At 33.8% G+C, this 19841-nt stretch overlaps 8 protein-coding genes and 1 non-coding gene across 9 annotated transcripts; 7 read left to right on the plus strand and 2 right to left on the minus strand.

The window, feature by feature from the left end:
* The first annotated feature begins 229 nt into the window (after positions 1–229).
* NDAI0Ltrna8S lies at positions 230–311 on the plus strand. The gene has a single exon. It is a non-coding gene; the product is annotated as a tRNA-Ser (tRNA).
* A 757-nt stretch (positions 312–1068) lies between these two features.
* FET5 (ferroxidase FET5) lies at positions 1069–2970 on the plus strand (the record flags this gene model as incomplete). The annotated part of the gene is made up of 1 exon (XM_003671144.2): positions 1069–2970. One exon carries the CDS (start codon positions 1069–1071, stop codon positions 2968–2970), a length of 1902 nt encoding a protein of 633 aa, XP_003671192.2.
* A 266-nt stretch (positions 2971–3236) lies between these two features.
* SPC3 (signal peptidase complex subunit SPC3) lies at positions 3237–3878 on the minus strand (the record flags this gene model as incomplete). Its single annotated transcript, XM_003671145.2, has 1 exon — positions 3237–3878. The coding sequence occupies one exon, from the start codon at positions 3876–3878 to the stop codon at positions 3237–3239; it is 642 nt and encodes a 213-aa protein (XP_003671193.2).
* Positions 3879–4587: 709 nt separating this feature from the next.
* Positions 4588–6168, plus strand: NDAI0G01750 (uncharacterized protein; the record flags this gene model as incomplete). The annotated part of the gene is made up of 1 exon (XM_003671146.2): positions 4588–6168. The coding sequence occupies one exon, from the start codon at positions 4588–4590 to the stop codon at positions 6166–6168; it is 1581 nt and encodes a 526-aa protein (XP_003671194.2).
* A 386-nt stretch (positions 6169–6554) lies between these two features.
* KIN3 (serine/threonine protein kinase KIN3) lies at positions 6555–7835 on the plus strand (the record flags this gene model as incomplete). The annotated part of the gene is made up of 1 exon (XM_003671147.2): positions 6555–7835. One exon carries the CDS (start codon positions 6555–6557, stop codon positions 7833–7835), a length of 1281 nt encoding a protein of 426 aa, XP_003671195.2.
* Positions 7836–8328: 493 nt separating this feature from the next.
* BUD14 (protein phosphatase regulator BUD14) lies at positions 8329–10569 on the plus strand (the record flags this gene model as incomplete). The annotated part of the gene is made up of 1 exon (XM_003671148.2): positions 8329–10569. The coding sequence occupies one exon, from the start codon at positions 8329–8331 to the stop codon at positions 10567–10569; it is 2241 nt and encodes a 746-aa protein (XP_003671196.2).
* A 328-nt stretch (positions 10570–10897) lies between these two features.
* On the plus strand, positions 10898–13714 carry KAP104 (Kap104p; the record flags this gene model as incomplete). Its single annotated transcript, XM_003671149.2, has 1 exon — positions 10898–13714. One exon carries the CDS (start codon positions 10898–10900, stop codon positions 13712–13714), a length of 2817 nt encoding a protein of 938 aa, XP_003671197.2.
* A 1361-nt stretch (positions 13715–15075) lies between these two features.
* Positions 15076–16899, plus strand: MNN2 (alpha-1,2-mannosyltransferase MNN2; the record flags this gene model as incomplete). Its single annotated transcript, XM_003671150.2, has 1 exon — positions 15076–16899. The coding sequence occupies one exon, from the start codon at positions 15076–15078 to the stop codon at positions 16897–16899; it is 1824 nt and encodes a 607-aa protein (XP_003671198.2).
* Positions 16900–17064: 165 nt separating this feature from the next.
* On the minus strand, positions 17065–17733 carry GRX7 (glutathione-disulfide reductase GRX7; the record flags this gene model as incomplete). The annotated part of the gene is made up of 1 exon (XM_003671151.2): positions 17065–17733. One exon carries the CDS (start codon positions 17731–17733, stop codon positions 17065–17067), a length of 669 nt encoding a protein of 222 aa, XP_003671199.2.
* Between the last annotated feature and the right edge of the window lie 2108 nt (positions 17734–19841).

Here is a 19841-nt window from a genome sequence, read left to right on the forward strand (position 1 = left end):
ACACATTTACCATAGGATATTAATAGTAATACTTACTACGAATATCGTTCCAGCAGTAGTTTATGTAATAACATAGAACTAAGTAATTAAGTACTTTAATAAACAGATTCCAACCTTTCAAACAACAACAACAACATGAACAACGATCAAGATATTCAGAACAGTTTCTCTAAGACGTAGTCATATCTGGGCCTGTCCCCAATGCCTTTACAAAAAAAACAAAAATTCAGGCAACTTGGCCGAGTGGTTAAGGCGAAAGATTAGAAATCTTTTGGGCTTTGCCCGCGCAGGTTCGAGTCCTGCAGTTGTCGATATTTTTTGCCATTCATGAATGGAGCTCAAGTGCTTACAAGAAAATTGTTACAATGAATGTATCACAAGATTGTGATGACTTAGTGTTTCTTTTTTTAACTGTTTAAACTTGTTTTGAGTTGTATGTAAAGGTATGTACTATTTTGTATCTTTGGAAACATACCAAAAAGCAATACGGCTAAATATATATCTGATATTGAGTATCGTGGAAAAGTGAGAATGAGAGGGAACGGCGCCTGTAAATGCAGTAGAATACCACTAGGGTCCAATCCAGGATAAAGAGAAATAAACTTGCCAATTTACAATCGAAGAGGTGTTATTGCTTTATACTTCGTAAAATATAAACGATGGACACTTATAGTAGGAGGTACCAATTTATTTTGCTTCCAGGTTTCAGTATATAATTCTATGCATTACGTCTAGAGAATGACTCTTGAATGGGGGCAGTTTTGTCTCTTAACTCTATATATTTTATATTCCCCTCTTCTTATTTATCTATTACAAATCGGATAAAGGCCGAATTTAATTGTCTATCTGTATGTGGCGTGTAAGTTTGACGACGCACAAACGCTATATTCAAATGTAACCAAATCTAAAGGGATGCTACAAACCATGACTACACCCGATTTTGACAACCTATACAAATCCCAATATCACTTAACAGCTACTTGGTTCTACCCATAGCAGACTATAGCTTACAATTCACAACTTCAAAAACTTGCATAGGCTCTGAAGAGAGAAGTTACATCAAGCACTATGCATTTATCATATTGGCACTCACATCTACTAATATTCATAACACTCGCATCCACTTTCTTCAATGTAACTCTTGCAAAGACTCGCCAGTTTAATTTCACAGCTTCATGGATAACAGCCAAACCAGATGGTATTCATGAAAAGAAAATGATTGGGTTCAACGGTAAATGGCCACCACCAGATATTCATGTAAATAAAGGAGATAGAATTGAATTGTATTTAACCAATGGATTCCAAGATAATCATACAGTCACCTCATTACATTTCCATGGAATGTTCCAAAACTCTACATTTGATGATAATCAAAACTTAATGGATGGGCCTTCTATGGTAACTCAATGTCCCATCGTACCTGGTCAAACTTATTTATATAATTTCACCACAGGCGACCAGATTGGGACATATTGGTATCATGCTCATCACTCTGCTCAATACGGTGATGGTATGAGAGCTGCTCTTATTATCCATGATGATGATATACAGCAGCCTTTCCAATATGACAAGGAATTTGTTATCGGAATATCGGATTTGTATTGGAAACCTTACGATCAAGTTACAGATAAATTTCTTTCAAGATATAACCCAACGGGCGCAGAACCAATCCCTGATTTATTTCTCTTCAATAATACTGTAAATGAAACTTTACATTTTGAAACTAACAAGACTTATTTGTTAAGATTTATTAATATGGGATTATTCGTTTCGCAATATATTTCTCTAGAGGATCATCAGTTCACTATCGTGGAAGTCGATGGCATGTACGTGAAACCAAATATTACAGACGTATTATATCTCGCTGCAGCACAAAGAATGAGCGTTCTAGTTAAGAGTAAAGAGACCGATCCGGGCAAGAATTTCGCTCTAATGCAAATAGTTGACCAAACGATGTTAGATGCGATACCTCCAAATCTTCCATTAAATATGACAAATCAAGTTGCTTACGGTGATGATTATTCAAAACCACATTCAATAATTCCACAGGATTTTGAAAAATTAGCAACAAATGATTTTTACTTAGAACCATATTATGATAATCATTATCAAGTGTTTAAAGATTATGATCAACAAATTGTATTAGACGTTAGAATGAGGAATCTTGGTGATGGTATTAAATACGCATTTTTCAATAACATAAGCTTTGTTGACCCGAAAATTCCAATCTTAACTACTATATTAACATCAGGGAAATTGGCCGATGATCCACGTATATATGGTGAGAACGTCAATCCATTCTTTTTCAAGAAGAATCAAATTATTGAAGTTGTTCTAAATAATTATGATACAGGTCGACATCCTTTCCATTTACACGGTCATAATTTCCAAATAGTTCAAAAATCAAATGGTTTCCATATCGATGAACAATTCCCCGAAGAACTACAAGATGAAATGACCGTTCCTTATAATGAATCCAATCCATTAATGCCAATTCCTGAAATACCAATGATTAGAGACACTGTAGTATTGGAACCTAACGGTCATGTTGTACTTAGATTTAAAGCGGATAATCCTGGTGTTTGGTATTTCCATTGTCATGTAGATTGGCATTTACAGCAGGGGCTTGCTGCGGTTTTCATTGAAGATCCATTCGCTTTACAAAGGCAAAATTCATTAACTGATAATTATAAAGATATTTGTAGCGCCGCTAATATTGCTAATGAGGGGAATGCTGCTGGGAATTATGAGGATTGGTTTGATTTAGATGGCTTACCAAGACAACCAGATCCATTGCCTGAAGGGTTTACATTAAAGGGCTATATTGCATTTGCAATTAGTACATTATGTGGTATATGGGGACTCTATACAATCACGAAATATGGTATGTTTGAAGATATTCCAGATAATGAAAGTCTGTACACTACTCTGAAAACAATCATTGAAGAAAATGAAATTTCAGTAAAATAAAAAAAAATTGCATCATATATTCGAATCATGGAAAAAGTTATTTTTATATTCTTAAAAAAAGAGACAAAAGAAGCCAGAAACACTTATTACGAGGAAAAAAGTTCGTACTTCATATACCATCATGATTTAAGATGATGTTATTATACTGTATATATGTATGTATGAATGGAAAAATAATAAAAACTAGTTTACATTCTTTCGTTTTTTTATGTTAAGATAAGTCAAAGATTATCAATGGAAAGGTAACGTTACACCGAATAATCGTATTAGTTTGCCTTTTGTTGCTTTCTTGCTCTCTTAAGTTTCTTTTTTGCAACTGAAGAATCATTTTCTTGTTCCTCTCCGCTAGAGTTTTCTGGCTTTTTCTCCTTTTCAGGTATTATAACATGATAAATTCCGTTAGTTTGACCATAAAGCAAACCACCAACCCAAGGTTGAATATTCCAATGTAAATTAAATTGTAATTCCTTACCAGAGAAACCATTTTCTAGATCCCAAACAGCGTATTTAGATTTTTCATTATTTAGTTCCAAAACGGCATCATTCTTGTCCTCAATAATCTTGTCCCAAAAGGTAACTTCATTAACAGTGGAGGAACCATTATATGAAGCTGTCAAGTAAACAAAAACTTGTTTTGTGTTCCAATTAAACAATGGCGATAAATCAGTACTTAAATCGAAGGAAACTTTTAAGTTTTCCTTAGCCTTACCATTAGTAGATCCATAATATCTGCTTGTTCTAATGTTTATGGATGGTTTTATATTAGAAATTGTTGATTTTGCTGAATTGAAAACATCATTTTGATATAGATGAAACCATGATGACCCTACAATGAATGCAACAATGAAAATACCGACGGTAACTGCCTGATTAGTGACCACTTGAAAACGTTGAGATAGAGAAAACATTACTAGAGGATTTAGGGACTATCTATCCTCTTAATTGGCTAGGTACCGCTTTGTTTATTCCTAAAGGCAATGTTTTGCTGTCGTAACCATTTATTTTTGAAGTCGTACGAAAGAACCCATGTTGAAACTTTAGAAATTATTCCCCTAGGCTTCCGATTGGTTTCCTACTTGTTTCTCATAGCTATAAATTTCCCATTATAGTTATTGAGGCAAAAACGCCTAAAAGCATCAAAATTATTCACACCTAGTTGGGGTTACCCGGTATTGGGTAAAAAGTATCCTTCAAGTTAACCATGGATACTATACAGTTAAGTGTCACAGGAAAAAATTATCGTGTCACTTTGTCACTTCATCGAGGAATATACCAAGAAGAATGGGTTTTTTTAAAAATAAGTGTAACAATAAAATTCCAAAAGGTAGCAGGGTGAAATTTTTCAACGTTTACTTATATTTCTGGAGGAAACACGCTTTCTTCTCTTTTTCTTTGAAAAAAGATATATGGGATTTATAAAGAGCCTTTGCTCAAGTTAGAAATTCTTTCTAGTCTTCAATACTTTTTCAGTACCCTTTCCTCGTGTGTTCATTGGAACAAACGGTTTTTTTGTCAATTCCCATTCACAAAAAGTAAAGTTCGCTTATTACTTAAAAGCAGACGAATAAGAATACGAATAAGAATAAAAGTGTTACAATATCTCAAGAAAAGTTAAAAATGTCTGATAAAAAAATTTGTCATTTAGGATTGGTTTCCTTTATTATGTCCATTGCAGGATTTATATTGGGTATGGAAATTACATCATTAGCTGTCTTTTTAACTAGTGAATATTTTAATCAATATTTTAATAATCCTTCACCTTTTCAACAAGGTATTTTAATGGCCTCTTCAACCTTCGGTGGTCTTTTCGGTTGTATTATCTATACTTTGATAGTAGCAAAGTGTGGCAGAGTCACTTTATTCCATCTTGGCTCCATTTTATGGTTTATTGGCTCAATTGTTGGGATTTTTGTTTACAATATTTGGATGATTGCAGCATCAAGATTTATTAAAGGTATTACTATTGGAATTTTTTCAATTTTAATTCCTGCTTATATTAGTGAATTATATCCAGCAAAGAAAAAGGGTAGGGTTATGGGGTATACTCAATTAGCCTGCACACTATCTACTCTTATTATTCATTATCTTTGTGTTGGATTAAATGAACTTGGAAATGATGTTTCATTTAGAGCTGCTTGGGGGTTCGAAATTTTACCAGTATTATTGTTTTTTGGTCTTACTTTCTGGTTACCTGAAACTCCACAATGGTTAACTTTACATGGGGACTATACCAAAGCTCAAATAATTCAAAATAATGTTGCAACAAGTTACAATTCAAGACATAATGAAGTTAATCATATTGATCTTTTACATAAAATCGATTTAGCTGGTATTTATGGTGATGGTTCAAATGATTTGAAATACATGGACCTTTTCAAGAAGCCTTATTGGAAACAAACTCTTTTCGGAACTATTTTACAATTGTTAGTTCAATTTAGTGGTATCAACATTTTGTTGTTTTACATCACCTATATTTGTGAAATGATTGGTTTGAAAGGTGAGGAAAAATTTGTTTGTGCTTCCATTCCATATTTTATTAACACTGGGTTAAGTCTTTTCCCAATTATGTATATGGATCATGTCAAGAGGAAAATAAGTACCTTATTTGGTGCTTTCCCTTTAAGTTTGATAATGATTGCTATAGGTGTTATAATGGCCGTATTTGGTCATAGTGTTAAACCTATTGATGGTAATAAGTCCATTGTTTGGTTTATTGAAGGTAAACCGGGGCTTTGGATCTTGGGGCTTTGCCTCCTTTTCGTTGTCATTTTTGCTTTGACGTTATCTTGTATGCCAACAATTTTTACAAGTGAGATTTTTGAATTGAAATCAAGACCAAAAGGAATGGCGTTCTGTATTTCAGCTGGGTGGTTATTAAACTGTATTTTGACTTTGTTAGCACCCTTAATGATGGAATATTTGAAATGGGGGACATTTATCTTACTTGGAGGTGTTACCTTTGTTGTTTCAATTATAATTTCCATCTATGGTAAAGAAACTTATAATTTAAGTGAAAAACAGATTTCTAGTTTGTTTGATAAAAATAAAAGGGGTAGTTTCACGGGTTCAAGTGATGATAATAAAAGTACCAGTACTAATGAGAATACAACCATGTCCATTTCAATCAAATCCAAAGAAAACCCTGCAAGTCAACCTATCATTTTACAAAAATACTCCGGGTCGTCATTTTCTGTTTGATATTAGAATCAAAAAAACTTCAGTAATTGTTCAGATATTTATTTATTTATTTATTTATTTATATATTCTTATTGTTTTTTTGTTTATTTATTTATTAAGACTGTTTTAAATCCAATACTTCTATGCTTTAACACATTCATTACTCTGCAACTTAATTACTTGACAAAAAGAATATGTATGTTCCTCGCTTTGTTTACGTTTCCGAAGCAGGTAATTTTGAAAAATTTATCCGCCAAGCGTGTTCAAAATAGTCAAAATATGATTTGAGGATTTTATTAAATATTATTATAGTTACTGATTCGTGTATAATAAATGGAAAGCGACACTAGCATTGTGTGAATCTCAGGTTTCATGACGATTGGGGGAGGATTTTTTATTAAAGAAGCATGTACCACCGTCAAGTCCATAATCAAGAGTATCAAGTCCTTGAAGAAATTGGAAGAGGATCCTTTGGTTCAGTCCGTAAAGTGATCCATATTCCGACGAAGAAATTAATGGTTAGAAAAGAAATTAAATATGGTCATATGAATTCGAAGGAGAGACAACAATTAATATCAGAATGTAAAATTTTATCGCAGTTGAAATTTGAAAATATTGTGGATTTTTATAATTGGGATTTCAATGATTCTGAAAAAGTCCTTTATCTATATATGGAATATTGTTCTCGTGGCGATTTAGCGTTAATGATTAAATCGTACAAGTCAAGGAATAAGTATATTCCTGAAAAGATAATATGGGGGATCTTAGCTCAGTTACTAATGGCATTACATAAGTGTCATTATGGTGTGGAATTAAGTCCACTTATAACGATATATGATAGAATGAAACCACCAACTAAGGGTAAAAATATTGTTATTCATAGAGATTTGAAACCGGGCAATATTTTCCTTAGTAATGAAAATAATAATGATGATAATAATGATGATAATGATCAGCAAAAAAATAAAGATGATAATGACCTTCATTTGGAAAATAATATACCAAACGCAAGTGGACGTGGAAACAATATGAAAGTGGATTATAGCCAAGTTGTGGTTAAGTTAGGAGATTTCGGTCTTGCAAAATCATTAGAGACAAGTATTCAATTTGCCACGACATATGTTGGCACACCATATTATATGTCTCCAGAGGTATTAATGGATCAACCCTATTCTCCATTAAGTGATATATGGTCATTAGGTTGTGTCGTATATGAAATGTGTTCGTTACATCCACCTTTCCAAGCTAAAACATTTTTAGATTTACAAAATAAAATTAAAACTGGTAAGGTAGATAAGATTCCTGAATATTATTCCAATGGATTAAATGCGATCATTCATTCTATGATTGATGTGGATTTAAAGACTAGACCTTCCACATTTGAACTTTTACAAGATATTCAAATTAGAACTGCAAGAAAGTCATTACAATTGGAAAGATTTGAAAGGAATCTTCTGGCATATGAGAGTGAATTAGTCAACATTGAAAAAATCTTAGAAAAGCAAGCGACAGAGTATGAGAGAGAATTGAGTCATTTGAAAGAACACTTCGTTCAAGCTGTAGAGGAACGTGTAAGGGAAGTTATTAATGGTAAGAAAGTTGGCAAAGCGCCTGAATCAATGTATACAAACGGATATAGTGAAGGACTTTCTCGCCCAGCGTATCATTGGCAGACAAGGTACAGGTAAAAAAACAACCTCGCTTGAACACGAAAGCACCCAAACAAAAAATAATAATTATATGATTTGAGTAAAATTTGAATATATAAATTGCATATGAAAAGAGTTAATTACCTTCTCCTTTCACCTCGTTCTTGCTGGTACAAAAATGGCTTGCTTATTCACCATCTTCTTCTTAGAAGCTTATTATAGTTTACATACGTATAAAATTAAAATGTTACCGAAGCGCTGGGTAACAACGGCAAGAGAGCGAAAAATACCACTTCTAGAAGAAAAAATCAACAGTCAATCTCTATAGAATCTTGATTTTAGATCTAGCGGCAACATTCTTGATCAGTTTGAAGTTCGATTCAGGTAACAAAAAGGCATCGACTGATCGTTGTTCTTGCCAAGAATAATTTATGATATTTGATAGAAAAACTAAATCAAAAAAAGTTAGTCATCATCATTCTGGAACAACATTCTTTACGAAATAGAACATCGGTATAAAAAGAGAAAAACAATGAGCTATGATGGAATAAAATCAAAATCTATCGCTGCTTCCTCCAATGTAATAAGGATACCTCCCATATTAGATATGAGTTTCTTGAATGATACCAGCAATAACAGAATTGATGAAGCTCAAGATAAACTATTGCATGATCCGACTTTAGTGGAAAATTATTCAGATGTGCTAAAGACAAAGCCTGAAAGTCGTTTCATTAAATCTAGTGATGATGATAGCAGCAGTGCTGCTGGAAGTGTCGTTTTAACGCCAACTGCTTCATCAGATATCTCACCTTCTAAGTTGCAGAGAAGTAGCATATTAAGTACATCGTCTAGTCGTTATTCGATGCAAGCAAATATTAAAGAAGATAAGGAAACCACGAATGTTAATGAAAGCCATCAACCGGCAGGATACGATCCAATTATGGAAGAAGAAGATAAAATAGAGGAGGAACATATTGAAACAAGCAATATTGATAGAGAAGAAAGTGATTCTGACGAAGATAATAACAGGAATGATTATGACTATTCAGATTCTGACTTCGAAGATAATTTAGAACAGCGATTACATAAACTAAATTCTTCCTTATCGGATAATAATACAGATGATGAATTACACCCCGAACAGTATACCAACGATTTAGAACGTACTCATAGTCAACTACATGAGACTCTTCATGATAATGATGATGATGATGTCTATAAAGATTTGGAACTCGCTTTATCCGCAGATGAAGACGAAGAAAATGAAAGTGATGAAGAAGGCATGGAAGAGGAATACCAACCGTTACCGCCCCCGCAGGAATTAGATCCAGAAAAATTATACGCTTTGTATGCGTTCAAGGGACCGGACTCATCTCATTGTCAATTAGAACAAGATGAAGCATGTATACTTTTGAATGATCAGGATTCATATTGGTGGTTAATCAAGAGATGTAATGATGGTAAGATCGGGTTTGCTCCTGCTGAAATCTTGGAAACTTTCCCAGAAAGATTAGCTAGATTGAATTGTTGGAAAAATGAAAATATGTCATCTCGATCTCTTGATCTCACCACTTCTGATAATGTTGTTGCTGCTGACACACTTACTGTCAAAGAGAGTCCCAATGAACATCTTAACAAAGACCCCGAATTGGAGAAGAAGGATACTAAATTGTCAGAAAGTTCCAGAGAAGTGAACAAAGACGCATTAAGTATTTTAAAAGCTTATAAAAAGGGAAACAAATCAGTTAGTTTTAACGACGTGATAAGTTATGCTGATCGATTTATTGAAGAGCATAATACAGAGAATGAGATAAATGAAGAACTGAGCGGTGTCACACATCATGATGAGTTTTCTCAGGAAAGACTTGATTTCAATGATGATATCAGTGATACTGTTAGTGACGTTTCCTTTACAACAGGAAATGCGTCACCACTTAATATAAAGAAAACAAGACAACCTGTAGAAGAAGTTAAAAGAATACCGAGTGCCTTTGCAGAAAATAATAGTGATGAAGATATTGAATCAACTGAGAAGTTAAGTCTGACAGAGGATATTCATGCAGGTTTAACTGACCAAGATAAACAGGATGGAAAGCCCGAAAGTAAAGATGATCTTAAGAAGATATTTGAAGCTCCAGTTTTACCATTTGGATCTACAGCTAGTGCTACAGATAAAATTCAAAACTCTACGTCCGACTATTCGATATCTAGTATTGGCGAGTTTTCGCCATCTTCGTCAGAAAGAACGGAGGATTCACCTAACATGCCAAGTGGAGAATTTTCTAAACCATCAAGTGCAGCTGTAATCCCAACCCTTCGAGCGGTTCAAGATATATCTAAATTTGTTAAAAATGAGGATGGAATAGATACTAATTCTATCGAGAAAACACTGATAGAGGGTGATGGAGAAAATAAGTCAGAAGCAGATATAGATGCAGCCTCTTTGACATCCTCTGACATAGACAATGATCATGCTGAGGCAATGCTAGACGCTGATATATGTGAACAAAACTCTAAATCATCGTTAGTCTCTTCAACATCAGAAGGAATATTTATGGATTCACAGAAGGCTCAATCTACAACAAGTATAAATAGTACTTTCTCCATGGCAAAGGAAAAGCTTGATCTGAACACTAACCGGCAGGATATAGTTGAAAAAGCATTGGCTATTGATGATAGTGAACCACATGAAATCATCAAAAATCTATATAACCCATTATTCAATAAGATGGATGATCTTCTGCAACAATTGGACAAAATTATCCAAAGTTAGATATAATTTATTTAATATATAAAAAAGAAATATATTCCCTCATAGTCATATTAATATTATACAGTCAACATATTATTCCGGTCATTTTTTAGGCACTTCTTTGAAAAGTTCTTTTAGATAACTATTTTGTAACCATCCATATAAACTTGTTTCGAAACTTCCCCATTGCGAAAAAAAAAATTAATTAAAAAAAAAAATAATCAAGAAGTTATCGATGAGACAAAATAAAAGTTGTAACTATTCAATTTAATATAGGTGATTTTTATTAAATACGTACATGAGGTAATACACATTGAATGTCTCTTCTTATAATCCTATAAACACAATAATGTCAGTGGCAGCACAATGGGTACCAGATGAAGCTTCTCTGGTTCAATTAGGATCCTATTTAAGGAATTCCATGTCACCCGATGCGATACAACGTACCGATGCGATGGAATCATTGAAATCGTTACAATTACAGCCAGAATTCTTCAATTATCTATGTTACATCCTAATTGAAGGTGAGACGGATAATACGTTACGTTCACATTTCCCCATGAATGAATTGGCAAATTATAGAGCTACCGCGGGTTTATTATTGAAGAATACTATATTAGATGATGAAAATGAAGGGATCTTGAAAAGAATGGATCTAGGTTACGTCAAGGGACATATCGTTGCTGGCTTAGTCCACAGTAATGGTAACTCTTTGGTTTCGAATGTTACCGGTATTGTTATTACTACTTTATTTTCCACTTATTATAGACAACATAGGAATGATTTCACCGGGTTACAAATTATAAGTCAATTATTAGAGTTATCATCACAAGGTAATTTAGGTAGTACTAAGGCACTTTCTAAAATTATGGAGGATAGTGCTCAATTTTTCCAATTGGAATGGTCTACAAGTCCCGACAACAATGGTAATGTAATTAAACCAATTGATATGTTAGTGGATAATTTTATGAATTTCATTAAAGATGATAATTTGGATGATTTAGTTAGAGCAGAGGTTATCAAATGTATTAATTGTATCATCCCGTTACAATGTCAAAGTTTTATTGTCAAGATTGATGATTTTTTGAATGTAGTTTTCCAATTAGCACAATCTAATGAAAATAATCAAATTAGGATTCAACTTTGTATTGCGTTAGGGTATCTTTTAGATTTTAGACCAGATAAATTAGTTAACCATTTGAATGGTATTATTCAATTCATGTTACATTTGATTGGGACTGTTAATGATGAAAAAGTCGGAATTGAAGCATGTGAATTTTTACATGGATTTGTTTGTAATTCTAATATTCCAAGCCATATTTTACAACCATTTGTGGCTGAAATTGTACCAGTTTTGTTGACGAAGATGGTTTACAATAAGGATGCCATTGCTATTTTAGAAAGTTCGAATGATTTGGATGATACCATTCTAGAAGATAAAGATGAAGATATTAAACCAATTGCTCCAAGAATTGTTAAGAAAAGAGACGATACAGAAGAGGACTTTACTGATGATGAAGATGCAGGTGATGAAGACACAGATGACGATGATGTAGAGAGTCAATGGAACTTAAGAAAATGCTCTGCGTCCACTTTAGATGCGATGACTACTATTCTACCAAGAGATGTGATGGATATTGCATTCCCATTCTTACGGGAACATTTAACATCTGAAATGTGGTACATTCGAGAAGCCACCGTGTTAGCACTTGGTGCTATGGCTGAAGGTGGTATGAAATATTTCAATGATCAATTACCCGTATTGTTACCATTTTTAGTAGAACAATTAAAGGATCAATGGGCGCCAGTACGGAAAATTACCTGTTGGACATTAAGTAGATTTTCTAGTTGGGTTTTACAAGATCATACAGAATTCTTATTACCCATTTTGGAACCAATATTGGAGACGCTTGTGGATAAGAAGAAAGTGGTTCAAAAATCTGCCATTAGTAGTGTAGCTACTTTTATTGAAAATTGTGATTCTGAATTAATTGAAANNACTCTATTGTATACAGATCTTCTACAAAGTTTCCAACGATGTTTCCAATTTTATAAGAAGAAGAATTTAATTATATTATATGACGCAGTGGGTAGATTTGCTGAAAAGGTGGAATTAGATGATGAAGGGATGAATGTGATCTTGCCGCCTTTGATAAATAAATGGAGTTCATTACCAGATCAAGATAGAGAACTATGGCCATTATTAGAATGTTTATCTTGTGTTGCATCATCTGTTGGTGAGAAATTTTTGCCCATGGCGCCAGATGTTTATGAAAGAGCATTTAGAATATTATGCCATTGTATTGAATTAGAGAAGAAGTCACATGATGATCCAAGGATTGTTGTCCCTGAGAAGGACTTTATTATTACCTCCTTGGATTTAATTGATGGATTATTACAAGGTCTTGGTCCTTTATGTGGGTCATTGATGTTTACGAATTCTACTGATAGCATTCCAATATTACAAATTGTTGTTGTATGTTTACAAGACTCAGTTCATGAAGTTAGACAAAGTGCATATGCTTTGTGGGGTGATATGGTTTATTTTTTTGCTGATAAGTTGAATTTTTACTTTAATGTTAATGAACAAAATAAAGAAATTTTATCCCAAATATTGAAATTCATAGGGACAGAGATTATGCATAATGATGATACAGATGGTGTTTCTGCGGTTATGAATGCTATATGGTGTTTAGGTTTAATGAGTACCAGATTGAATTTGTTTGGTGATTATGTCCTTGATATGTCGAGGATAGTGTTAGATTTATTTGTGACTAAGACTAGAGTTCTTGATAGTTCCATTATTGAGAATCTTGCCATTACCATAGGACAAATGGGGGTTAAATATCCCGAGGTATTTAGTAGAGATGATTTTGCTAATGATTCTAATTGGAATAAATGGTGTGATTCTGTTAAGTCGTTAGAATCTATTGAAGAAAAGAGTGAGACGTATATGGGTTTCATAAGAATATTGAATATGACAGATGAACGTATAAGAGCAAGTCATACAACATTAAAGAATATTATTAGTGGCTTATCAGAGAATGTTGATGTGAATATATTTGCTCAAGATATTTATAATTTTTTGATGAAATACTCGAATGACCTTCAAACTTTAAATCTTTCTACGGAGGAAATTGCATTTATCCAACAGTTTACCAGTTAACATAAATAACAAGAGGATTTCTTTTGCCTTATCTTCTATGAGTATAATTTTTTATAGAGAAATTTAAAGATATTACTAAAATAAAGATGCGTGTGTTTTGATATCTCTTTATACTCGATAATGCAGCGAGAGATTTGTGGTTTATATTAATAATTATGCATTGGATTGAATATATAGAAGTATGTATGTGAACTACATTTTTATTTATTTTTTTCTTCCTTTCTCAGAATATTAGGTTTAATGTAAAACATAGACATAGAGCACCTAAACAAGCTGTTAAACAATCGTCATTGCCTCTTTGAGGGGGTTGTTGTTGTACATATATGGGTTGTTGTGGATGATGAGCCTGTGGTTGTTGTTGATATGGTGGTTGTTGGTACTGTTGCGGTTGCGATTGTTGATAGTATTGTTGATTTGGATGTTGTTGTTGGTAATATTGTTGCTGACTTTGATAATATTGTGGTGGGGCTTGTTCGTTGTAACCTCTTGTTCCAGTTTTATTCGAATTCTTCTGTGATGCTTGCGGTTTTGAGTACTGGATATAACAATATATATAGAATTGTACAGAATTGTTAGTAAATATGTCAATGTAGTATTTCTATTGAACATAGAAAGATGTACATACATGTTGGTTTGATCCACCTGCACCAGCGTAGTATTCTTGAGCAGACATCGTTAAAGTTTCCAGATTATAGGTTGATGTGTGAAATATGAGGATTATAAAATCAAAATTACTGTTTATACATTGATCAGTTTAGATAACAACGTGTATATCCATATGTATATATATATATATAGTTATCAATTCCCCATTCCTCATCTACGATTCTTGAAGATAATAGACCAGGTAGCTCCGCCTGAAGGAATGAGGCTTTGTAACTTACTTTATCCTTAAAATTGTCCAGTGACGGTATGCGTAGAAGTAGGGCTTGAACAGGGTTTTGTATTTCAAAAGGGCCAGCATGACCTAGGTGTGTGTGAGGCCCAGATATTGTAGCCCTAATCGCAGCCCTAATTATTATTAAGGGTTAAACCACCAAGCCCTGTACTACAAAAATTACCCTGACGCGTCTCTGATTTTTCGAAAAATGTTTACGCGTTCCCATACACACGCGTTTCTTTGATTTCAAGTTGTCTTTTGTATTGTCTTTGGCAATGTCTTTTTGCAAAGGTTTATTATACAGCAAAGTCCATAGCAGCTTTATTTGTGAAGTTGAGTGGAGAAAGTGTATACATGTTAGCGTTCAGTTATCATAATATCACTGAAAAGAAGAACAGTTCATTATCATTTATTCTACTGTATTATATTAAACCGAGGATCTGAGTGGTTTCAATAGTTCATATTCTTTCCTTACATTCAAATGTTTTTCACAAGGAAATTCGCTAGACTTCTGAAGATAACAACGATATTATGTTTACTATGTTTCTTCTGTATTTGGATACCTAGTGAATATTCAACTAATAGCTCAATCTCTGTGCAAGAATATAAAGAATATCTGCAAGGTTACATCAATAAACTTCCAATTCAATCAAATTCCAATGTAAATGATGACACTCAAAAGGAATTCCAACATCTCGTATCCGGAGAGAATAAGGAAGACATCCCTTCCATTAAAAAGAATACGGTGGAAGACTTCTATAACGTGGTATTCCAAAATATTATTGATTACTCTCCATCAGGTAAAACGGCAAGAAATTATTCATCTAAATGTAAACTTGATCAGGGCATCGCATCACGTCCTGACTCATATAAAGATTGGGAAAAATTATCGATGCAAAACCTATTGAATTGTCTAGAGGTGTCACCCGAGGAATTCACCAACTTATCCACATCACATCATAACTTTGTCGAACATGTAAATAAATTAGTCCTGCCAAAGGGTACATATAATAATGATGGGATTGTCATGGTCGGTGGTGGTAAATTCACATTCATGGCATATTTAGTCTTGAAAACTTTGAGGAATCAAGGCACTACATTACCTGTGGAAATTTTCATACCGCCAATTGATACCGTAAAAGAAGAAACATTCTGTAAATCAGAAATGTTATCTGAATTGTCCGCGAAATGTATTTATATGTCAAACATTTTACCTCAAGAAATGATTGAGAAGTTCGATTTTAAAGGGTACCAATTCAAATCCTTAGCTATCATTGCATCCAGTTTTGAAAATTTGTTATTGCTAGATGCTGATAATTTCCCTATTAAAAGTTTGGATAAAATCTTTAAGCATGAACCTTATAATTCCACTGGGTTAGTTATGTGGCCTGATTTCTGGAGAAGAACCACACAACCAATATATTATAAATTGGCAGATATCTACGTCAATGTTTTGAAAAGAGTTCGTAATGATATTGATGATATTACTCCCACGAAAGTTTACTCTGATGACAATTTTGATTTTACAAAGATCCCATTCCATGATTTTGAAGGTACTATGCCTGATGATTCCACGGAATCCGGTCAATTGATGATTAATAAATCTAAACATTTACCAACTGTATTATTGGCTTTGTATTATAATGTTAATGGACCAAATTGGTATTATCCAATTTTTTCTCAAAATGCTCATGGTGAAGGTGATAAGGAAACATTTATTGCTGCAGCGACGTTTTATCGATTACCATTTTATCAAGTGAGAACGAAAGTCGGTGCAGATGGTTATCATACCAAGGATAGATTCCAAGGGGTTGCTATGGCACAACATGATTTCATTCAAGATTATGAACATTATCAAATTGCTCAAAGGGAAATCAAGAAGAGATATTCGAATGTGAAGGATATTAAATATGATGCTGAATATGCTGTACAAAAATTTTATGATGAGTTTTTCAATAAGGATACAACCAAATATGGAGAAATTGATATCATGTTCCTACATTCTAATCTACCTAAATTTGATCCATTAAAATTATGGGAAGATTCAGCTCTGATAGATGAAACAGGTAAGCATTTTAGGTCATTTTCTGATCCTAAGATTGTCAAGAAATATGATATTGAATATGAAAATTTCAAAATTATTAAAGATGTTATTTGTGATAAAGGTATTCATTTTAGCTATTTAGATGAGGAATTACAGGAGAAACCACAAGATTGGGTTTCAATGTGTCAATATATTAAAGATAGATATATATTCTTGAAAGACACCCATCAAGATGCTACTTCACCCGTGGTTAATACATAAATATCTGCAAACTTATTACGCAACATTCTAATCGGTCTTCTTTTTTGACGGCAAGAGGTTTAGATAAAATCAAACTCAAAATTCATTATACGCATTTACCTAACTTCGGCGTGCATATATATATATATATATTTATATTTTCTGTAGACATAACTTCTAATTTTATTAAACAGAAGTGGCATCCTTGTTAGATGCGGTTTCAGTTGCTTGAACTTCATAGGCACCATTACTCCATTCATTCAATGAATCCAATAACACGTTCTCATCAAATAATTTCTTCATATCATCACTACCACCTTTTGAGTTCCCATTAATTATTAAATTTGGTACAGTTCCTCTACCAGTTTGTTCTTTGATATATGCTTGTAATTCCTCACCATGCTCATGTTTATCTAATTCAATAACAATAGGTTGAGGATTAATTTGGAAGTTTGTCGATAACAATTCTTTCAAGGCTTTACTGTATGGACAAAATGTCTTACTAAAGATGACCATTGGACCCCTTTGTAAGATGGAAGTATATTCCTTAGCAACATCAAATGGAACCTCCGCTTCAGCCTGAACTATTGAGGAATCAGCATTGATCTTACTGTCTTCTTCAGAGGTGATTTCAGTTGATACCGGACTATTGTCCACATTTTTCAAAGCAGGAATGTTTTCATCTTCACCATGAGCTTGTACGATGGAATTAGTATCAGTGATAGTTGATTTCAAAGCTTTAGAAGATGTGTAAGTGGAAGCATTCGCATTTTGGAATACAAAGACACCAATGACTATAAGAACACATGTAGTGATCAATACTCTAATGTTTCTTTTATTTAATACGACAGCCATGATGAGAAAAGATAGACTATCTGCTCGAATTCAATAGTGGTACTTTGAGATATATATCTAGACGAAAAGGCTGAAGAAGTTCTTATCCATGCCAGTACACACCAATACTACTTTGGCATGTCATTGAAATAAGGCAACGTATTCTTTTTTATTCAATACATGCGTACGTATTCTGATTGCATAATTACAAATTTAAAGGTAACAACAGATCCCGTGACTGTAGTAGTTTTGGAGGTATAGAGTACTTTCTGGCATATATTAAACTGCTACAACAACAACACTCGTTTTAGTACATATCTATTTATACCATGCCATCAAGTGTTACTTACTGAGCTTATTGCTACAACCTGATTCTGTTACCCATAATTGTGTGCAACTTGTCAATTGTTGTGTATTTCTTTACAAACAACCGGTTGAAGCTTGCCCTTGCTTTGCTAGCAAGGAGCCCAGATATGCAGTACGTATCCCAACGAACAGTTAATGTTGATTATCTGCCAGGTTATTCTGAAAGCTGGGAGACCTCAACTGCACCGGGTACAAGAAGACATGGGGGGGGGGAGGGGGCATTAAGAGCTGTAACTGTACCGTACAAGCATGTGTTTTCAGAGAAGAAATTCGAGTTAAGATCAGATAGATGGTGGGATGCTACAGTAGGGTATAATTTCGAAATTAACTACGTTAAGCCAAGAACAAACATGTGCGCACCCTAACAAGAAGTTATATCATAAATACTTAGTCCATCAAAGGGCCAATATTCAGAATCATTTTGGACCGGCAACTTATCACTACATTACGTAAAGAAAGTAAAAGGCAAATTATCTATTCGGATCTTCAAAACGGTAAGTTTGCCTCCACAGGAGTTAGTTAAGGTCATTAAAGATCATTTCTTGTGGCCAACTATATTATTTTACTAAAATACCTTTCGACTCGAGATTAGTCATAACCATAGAGTATTATCTGTCAAACACTGCTGCCCCTACATCATGCTTCGTTGCTAGCAGGTCATCCTGGTTCATATGTCTGCCTAGAATAGCAGATCAGATACGAAGTTTCATCATCTGCGGTATGGTCTTTTCAAAGCTACCCGCAACATGAATCATCTAACATACAAACTTAACTCCAACGTTGTTAATCGTCGTACCAAAACTCCTCATGTTAGATGTCCTTGAAACTTTACCATCAAGGTCAACGTAATGCTGGCAACACTCCATCAGTAGGCTATCAAACTAAACAATATCTTATCTAAAGTGTAGTTCGTACCCTCCATAATAGTAATTGTAAGTAGTCAAATGCAGAAACTTTGGACACCAGCATCATTCCATCACATACTACTTTCAATTCCAACTTCTGCTACCTTTTCGACCGATACTCTAAGCAAAATTACTATTATATCGTCGTAAGCTGAGGATTAGCTTTTATTAAACAAAGGATTGGGGTAAGATATCGATTTTGTTGAAGAATCTTATCCTCACATCCAAGTGCCACAAACTGCTATGCTCTATTTCATTATTATCTTGAATGTTTTCCGTCACGAGTTAGTGTGTCGCAGTCAGTAATATAAACTAACAACTATGAAGAACATGCCAACTTCAAAGGTATGTTTACCATACATGTTTGTAGCTGTATAACGTATGTGAGTTTTAAATTCCTTTTGTTGAATTAAGTTGCATATCATACAACTTTATGTGATTATCATTACGAGTTGTTCAGTGCTGTCACGTCTACACTTTTGACCGGCCATCTCTACACGTGGGGTGTTTTTGAGTGTTTTCCATTAATGACTCTAGTAAATTGTACAAGTGTCTTGTGGAGACCATATCAGTTGACAATAGGAAGAGTGTTAGACTGTTAGTGTTTCTAATTTTTTGCTTCATGCAGGCAAGGCATCAACGAAAGTTAAATGATCTTCAGGAATTTATTGACTTACTAGCTTATTCTTCTAGAAGCTATTCACTTGGTCCTATTCTGTAATCATGATTACTTATATACCTATGGTAGAAGGATCTACGTTAGTTTTTGTTGGCCCATTGAATTACACCAGATGACTTGAACTATCTACACATATGCTGGGAAGAAAAAGTAACTAAAGTGCCAGGGAAAGTGTCATA

The sequence above is a fragment of the Naumovozyma dairenensis genome, chromosome 7, assembly GCF_000227115.2.
Source record: "Naumovozyma dairenensis CBS 421 chromosome 7, complete genome".
Classification (NCBI taxonomy): Eukaryota; Fungi; Ascomycota; class Saccharomycetes; order Saccharomycetales; family Saccharomycetaceae; genus Naumovozyma; species Naumovozyma dairenensis.